This window comes from Culex quinquefasciatus, chromosome 2 (assembly GCF_015732765.1).
Source record: "Culex quinquefasciatus strain JHB chromosome 2, VPISU_Cqui_1.0_pri_paternal, whole genome shotgun sequence".
Lineage (NCBI taxonomy): Eukaryota > Metazoa > Arthropoda > Insecta > Diptera > Culicidae > Culex > Culex quinquefasciatus.
The window spans coordinates 199,121,558-199,128,731 of NC_051862.1; the positions used below are offsets into that span (position 1 = coordinate 199,121,558).

General features: G+C 38.2%; 1 protein-coding gene and 3 non-coding genes across 4 annotated transcripts; 3 read left to right on the forward strand and 1 right to left on the reverse strand.

The window, feature by feature from the left end:
* Positions 1-709: 709 nt before the first annotated feature.
* Positions 710-5,888, forward strand: LOC6049522 (4-coumarate--CoA ligase 1). The gene is made up of 4 exons (XM_001866230.2): positions 710-1,521; positions 4,593-4,718; positions 4,788-5,295; positions 5,352-5,888. Exons 1-4 carry the CDS (start codon positions 992-994, stop codon positions 5,796-5,798), a joined length of 1,611 nt encoding a protein of 536 aa, XP_001866265.2. The 5' UTR covers positions 710-991; the 3' UTR covers positions 5,799-5,888.
* A 141-nt stretch (positions 5,889-6,029) lies between these two features.
* Trnaq-cug lies at positions 6,030-6,101 on the forward strand. The gene has a single exon. It is a non-coding gene; the product is annotated as a tRNA-Gln (tRNA).
* A 516-nt stretch (positions 6,102-6,617) lies between these two features.
* On the forward strand, positions 6,618-6,690 carry Trnar-acg. Its single transcript has one exon. It is a non-coding gene; the product is annotated as a tRNA-Arg (tRNA).
* Positions 6,691-6,787: 97 nt separating this feature from the next.
* On the reverse strand, positions 6,788-6,870 carry Trnal-cag. Its single transcript has one exon. It is a non-coding gene; the product is annotated as a tRNA-Leu (tRNA).
* Between the last annotated feature and the right edge of the window lie 304 nt (positions 6,871-7,174).

The following is a 7,174-nucleotide window of genomic DNA, read 5'->3' on the forward strand; positions in this document are numbered from 1 at the left end:
CTAAAAACTAAAAACTAAAAACTAAAAACTAAAAACTAAAAACTAAAAACTAAAAACTAAAAACTAAAAACTAAAAACTAAAAACTAAAAACTAAAAACTAAAAACTAAAACTAAAAACTAAAAACTAAAAACTAAAACTAAAAACTAAAAACTAAAAACTAAAAACTAAAAACTAAAAACTAAAAACTAAAAACTAAAACTAAAAACTAAAAACTAAAAACTAAAAACTAAAAACTAAAAACTAAAAACTAAAAACTAAAAACTAAAACTAAAAACTAAAAACTAAAAACTAAAACTAAAAACTAAAAACTAAAAACTAAAAACTAAAAACTAAAAACTAAAAACTAAAAACTAAAAACTAAAAACTAAAAACTAAAAACTAAAAACTAAAAACTAAAAACTAAAAACTAAAAACTAAAAACTAAAAACTAAAAACTAAAAACTAAAAACTAAAAACTAAAAACTAAAAACTAAAAACTAAACTGATGTTGACCCTTTCCTCAGTGAAGAAGGCAAAACCAACCCACAGTTTGTTGACCACTGCATTGCATTCGTTCGTCCATACCATGATACAATAATAATGACCGAACTCGCGTACGTTGATAACGATAATTGCCGTTTTTTATTATTATTCTGAAATGGTATTGATCGTGGTACGCCCTCAGGTCCGCTTTCAATCACCCGTCAATTGCTGCGCTACCACCATCATACACCGCGCGGAATGCCCACAGCCGTGGATACATCGACCTGTCACGACTTGTCTTGGCGCGTCCACTTAAGCCAACAGTAGACAAAAGTCAGTCAGTCGTTCGTGGGAATTCACCGAATTCACGTAACGTTAACCACGCGTGTAAACAGAGCGGTACCGCCACACTACCACAACAGCTGGTGGAGCTACCCATACCACAGTGACCAAGAGTGTTGTCGTCGCGTCTTGTACGCGGTAGCCGAGTTGGCTGAGCGGCGCGCGTTGTCCGCTCAGTCTTCGCAATGACTTCGTACGATCGAGATCGACGCATTTGGAGCGGCCCGCGGCAGCCGTGCGTGTTCAACCCGGAGTGCAACTATGGCCAGATCGTGATGAACCTGCTGGAGCGATCGCCGGACAAGGTAATCCAGATCGACGGGGACACCGGCGCGACCATGACGCGGGCCGAGATGCGGCTGCGAATCGTCCGGGCCGCTCAGAATCTGACCAAACATGGCTACGGCGTCGGAGACATCGCGTCGGTGGTGGCGGTCAACTCGGAAAATCTGGCACCACTGGTTCTGGCCCTGCAGGTCATCGGCGTCGGGTTCAACGCGCTCGCGCCCAGCTTCGACGCCGACGAAATGGCCCACATGATGCGCCAAACGGAGTCCAAGTTGGTGTTTTGCGACGCGGACAACTACGACACGGTTCAGGTGGCCACACGGAAGGTCGGCTTCGGCGGCCGGATCTTCGTGATGGAGAACGCGCCAAACGAGGAGTGCGCTGTGGATCAGCTGTTTCGGACGACCGGCATGGAGCATGTGTTCTAGTGAGTGTTGAGTGCGTTGCAGGTCGTGAAATGTTTTTGTTTTTTTGAGGAGTTTTGGTGTTTAAAAAAACAAGCAAGGTGTGGTCGAATGGTGATGGATGGACGTGACATTGCTGAGTAACGACCGTCAACGACGTGTGACGCAAGTTTAGAGAATGTGCATGATTTGTTAAACTATAGTGGGGAGAGGAAGTTTTGTGGGTTTTAGCAAACGTACCGCGCGCGGCGAGGAGGTGAGGGGAACTTTCAAGAGATAACGAAAAAAAAAGCGTGATTGGAAAAAAATAATCCCTGTTTGTGGTGGGCCGTTACGAAGCGAGTGTTCGTGAGTGAATAACAAATCAGGGCCGTGGTTTGTTGGGGAACTTAAGCTTCTAAATTTTATACGCCAAGCTAACCGCCAATAATCTCACAAATCTTTGCATGAGCTTCAAAGAGAATCAAAATTATTCTTTGGAAATACTTTACCAATGAGCTCGACCACTGTCTATTATTGTAAAAATCTGTAACTTTTGAATGAAATTTCTGATCAATTTGGTGTCTTCGGCAAAGTTGTTTTAGAAGAATTCATGATTTCATATTTATTTCATTGTTTTATGTAAATTTGAATTTGCAATCGAAAAGTACTCAACCGTTTTTGCCTTCCTCACCTCACTGAGGCAAGGCTATAAAATCACTCGAAAAATGAACTTCTTAAATACGACTCCTAGATATACCTTCACGTATACCTATCGACTCAGAATCAAATTCTGAACAAATGTCTGTGGGGATGTGTGTAGACATGATTTTTTTCCACACGATTATCTCAGAACTGGCTGAACCGATTTTGGCCGGATCCGCCTTATTCTGTTCGTTTTGGGGTCCCCTAAGACCCTATTAAATTTTATTCTGTTTAATGAAGTACTTTTAAAGTTATGCCAAGAAAAAGTTTTTTTGTAGACGGAGTAGCAACTGCGGGTGGGCACCTATGCTTATGCTTATGCTTATTGATTATGTTGCTGCATCATTTTGTCTCGACAAAGATTTACACGAACTTTTTAATTATTTTTTGTATAACCCATGAGACTTTTCTCCTTTATTTTGGAGAGTTGGTAAAAAAAATAATTTTCAAGTAAAATCAATAATTATAAAAAATAAATGAAAAAAATTAAAAAAAAACTTTTAAATTAATTTGTAAATACAACCTAAAATACAACATGAATGCGAGGAAGGCACCAACCACCTTAAGGTGAATTAAGTAACGTTTTTTTGATAAAGTGCCTCGTTTTCAAGCAATCGAAGGTTTGATTTCAGTGAAATATTTGCAGTTTTTCGACCATGAGTGACCGTTTTTGAAAATATATTTTTTCAAAAAAATTCGAACTATTTGCTATAAAATGTGACATTGAAGGTTGCTGAGATATGGCGGCTTAAAAAATAATAATAAGAAAATTCAAGTTCTTTTAGTCTAACCCAAACAACCCTCCATTTTCAAATGCCGAAGTCTTAACAATGTTAAAAAATGTAACATTCGTGAAAGTTTCCGATCTTTTCGAAAACAATATTTTAATTTTTTTGAATCAACACAAACATTTCCAAAGGGCGTAATATTGAATGTTTGCTCCTTTGAAATGTTAATCTTGCTCCAACATTTTCATTTTTCGTTGGCTTGTCAGTGTTATCTGATCGATATGGTGTCTTCAGCAAAATTGTAGGTAATGAGGACAATTCAGAATAAAAAAAGTTAGATTCAAAAATGTGTGAAATGTTTTAGGGGACAAAAAGAGTTCAAAATAATAAAATGTAAACCAGGTTTTTTCATGTTGTAAAATTTAATTTCGAATCGAAATGTAAATTACATTTTGTTGGACAAATGGAATGTGTAAATTTTAGGAAAAATGTCTTTATATTTTATTTTTTGATTTTGTTCCATTTTTGTAAATATATTCTCAATCATACCATCAATTGTAAACTTTGACCTATTTGAAATGTTATGCATGATTTAGATATTTTACCCATGTTTTCATTGGAATGATTCGAAAAATGAAATTTTAAATTTTTTTTGTGTTTAAATTCTTTGCAGCTACTTTTGCAACTTTCAAAGAAATAAAATCTAAATTGTAAAGATGTTTATCAGCCTTTTTGGAAAAAAATATATTGTAATAATTGGACATAGGAACATGAAAACTAATTAAAAAAAAAACAATAATAATATTTATTATTATGCCATAGTAGCACAATCCATTTTATTTAGTTTCAATTATTTCTGGTCAGATTTTTTTTAAGCTAACATTGTTCAGGGTACAAAAAATATGTCCAGTATCATACACTTCCTTTAATTCATTTATTAACGAAATTTCATGTTTATATTTGAGTGAAACTCTGCTTAATTATGCTTTAGTAAAATGATAAGATTACTTTATTGTAATTTTGACTCTTATTTCAAAATAAGTTCCATTAATTAATCGAGTTCTATTCAAAAAAATTCCTTTACTTTTTTTTTATTTCTGAACAGCTATTCAAAGGATCCTTTTATTTAAATTGTAACATTTTTGAGCTTGTTCAGATCATAAATGAATGATTTTGAGTTGTATCAAATTGTTGAAGATATTAGGTCAATAAAAAAAACAGATCAGGAAAAAATAATTTTGAATGCATTTTAGCTACATAATAGTTATTTATTAAATTTATAGCAAAAAATTTAATTTTTGAATTAAGTATTTTGTAATTTGCAGGGTTTTTAACAGTGTATCATTGTTCTGAATAGTTTTGGTAATTTTTCTGCAGGGCGAACAATTACACAATGTATTTTTCAAGAGTTATCTGAATTTTACGAAAAACATTTTCTCAAAGTTATGATTTTGACCAATTTGTCAAATTTTTTAAAATTATCACCTCTAAAACTAAATTGGGTGCTGCAGAAAGTTTTTTTTTTGAGAAATCAGCCATTTTTGCATGAGAATGACCCTTTGGACGTTTGTTGTGGGTCAAGTATTGTTAGAATGAGAGGAGTTTTTCCTAAATTTTCCTAAATTTTCCTAAAAATAGTTTGCATGGTTTCGTTGCATATCTAATTGTTGATTTCTTTTCAGCCCAAGGTACTTAGGCGACTCTTACAACCTGATCGCCAACATCACCTGCTCATCCGGGACGACCGGCCTTCCCAAAGGTGTCTGCTACTCCCACGCCCAGACCATCGCCGGGTTCTGCAAAGTGGCGTAAGATATCTAATCATATTGCGTAAATATTCCTCAACCTTAACCACTACATTCTTCTCCCACCAACAGCAACTTCGACGACGGCATCTGCCTCAACTTCAGCACCCTATACTGGGGCACCGGCGTGTACGTGCTCAACATGGCCGTCATGAACAACTCGACGCGGCTCATCACGCGGCGCCCCTTCTCGACCGATCTGTTCTTCGAGTTGATCCGGAAGTACAAGATACGGTTTCTGTACACACCGGCTTCGTACGCCGCGGCCATCGCCAGTGATCCCCGGGTGGCCGGCACCGATCTGACCAGTATTAAGTTTTGGGCGCTGGGCGCATCGAACGTATCGGAGAGTATCCGTGACACGGTGGACGAGCTGGTGAGGGGGCACGGGAGGTCGTACAACTTTTACGGCACGTCGGAGAGTGGGTTTTTGGCGGCGGATTTCTTCAAGCGGAAACCGAACGCCGTGGGGAAGGTCGGGACGAACATGCAGGTCCGGATACTGGACGAGGACGGGAATCCGCTGGGGGTGGGGGAGCAGGGCGAGGTTGTGGTGCAGTCGCTGGGGATTAAGTTTTTGGTGGGTAGATGGGGGATTGATTTTAGATCTTGAACTGAGTTTTCTGATCTCCGTAGGGTTACTACAAAAACGAGGAAGCCTCCCGGGAAGCTCTGGACAAGGAGGGTTGGTTCCGCACCGGTGACATTGGATACTTTGACGAGGAGCAGTACCTGTATTTGGTGGATCGCAAGAAGGACATCTTCAAGTACATGGGCAACCAGGTGTCTCCATCGGAGGTGGAAGCGGTTATTGAAAAACTTCCGGGAGTGCAGCACGTGTGCGTCACCGGACTGCCCAACGAGGACAAAACGTCCGACTTGGTTACGGCGGTCATTCAGCGGGAACCCGCCGGTCCACAGTTGACGGCCGCGGAGGTGATCGACCACGTGGCCAAGCATTTGAGCGATCCAAAGCACCTGCGAGGGGGTGCGTTCTTCGTGGAGGAGTTTCCAATGACCACGAATGGGAAGATTATTAGAAGAAAGGTTCGGCAGATGTTGCTGGATGGTGTCATTAATTAGAGTAGAAGTTAGGTGAAAGTCATAAGGTCATTCATATATTAATACCTTATTTTGTGAAAATCATGTACTGGTCATAATAGATTGTAATTGAAAAAATAAAAAAGAAATATCATCTTTAAGCGTGTTTCTTTTCAATCTTTCTCCTCGAATTTGATATTCAAACTTATAAAATCAGAAATATAACGCAGAATAAAGCTGATGCTTGCATAGTAAAACCGATCAATCACCAAGGGTTCCATGGTGTAGCGGTTAGCACTCAGGACTCTGAATCCTGCGACCCGAGTTCAAATCTCGGTGGAACCTGCCTCTTTTTATTTACCATAAAATGTTAAACAGAACTTTTATGACTACGGGGAGAGGAGGAGACGTATGTTTTAGATTAGAAGTAAATTGAGGGACATCCACACATTACGTACCACCATTCTTTGATGATGTAGGCTTCCCTCCCGCTGCAAGCCTTTTCTTTAAACGAAATCCAATAATCCACAAAATCTCACGCTCCACCCTCTACCGTAAAATGTAACGTCATTTGTGAATGGCGCCTTGGGATGAGAAAATTTTCAATAAATAACGTTATTTTTATTTTAGTAGTTATTTAGAGTGGTACGAAAAGCACAATTCATACAACAACTGAGTGCTTTGAATGCGAAATTAATAGAAAATCATAAACAATGTGATACAAAATTAAAATTATGCAGCGTTTTACCAAAACTTTTACAGAAATAGATATTTATCACGATCTTCAACATGATCATAATCAATGAACTTCAAAAAATCCATTTATAAATAAACTACAAAGTAAACTTAAGTTTAACATGGGGTCCTGTGGCGCAATGGATAACGCGTCTGACTACGGATCAGAAGATTCCAGGTTCGACTCCTGGCAGGATCGATCTTTTTTTTATACTGCATTTTTTTCTCACGCCTGCTTTAACATCACGTGGTCAGTGATATAGAAAATAAAATAAACAACGCGAAAAAAAAGTCATTGTCAGAAGTGGGATTCGAACCCACGCCTACAGAGTAGACTACGACCTGAACGTAGCGCCTTAGACCGCTCGGCCATCCTGACTTGATAAACGGTGGAGAATTTAAAAGACGTGGAAATTTACGTAAATTTTAGCTATTTAAATTTTACTACGTTAACACTAAATTTTTGATCGTTCATATATTACGTAACACAAATTGTGTTATTTTGTGGAATCTCGAAGAACCTCGACAGAAAAAAATCAACTCAAAGTACAAATTGTTAACCCATTCTCCCTCTCAAATGTGTTACGTAATATGTGATTGACCCCTACGTTGAACATCAAAGATTCAGTGCTATTCCAACAAGGAAAGATCCAACTAAAACACATTCTAAAACTAAACTAAAA

Coding starts and splice junctions, on each gene's coding strand:
- LOC6049522 (XM_001866230.2), top strand. CDS start 992: ATGACTTCGTACGATCGAGATCGACGCATTTGGAGCGGCCCGCGGCAG. Junction 1,522..4,592: donor GGCATGGAGCATGTGTTCTA/GTGAGTGTTGAG, acceptor ATTTCTTTTCAG/CCCAAGGTACTTAGGCGACT. Junction 5,296..5,351: donor CGCTGGGGATTAAGTTTTTG/GTGGGTAGATGG, acceptor TGATCTCCGTAG/GGTTACTACAAAAACGAGGA.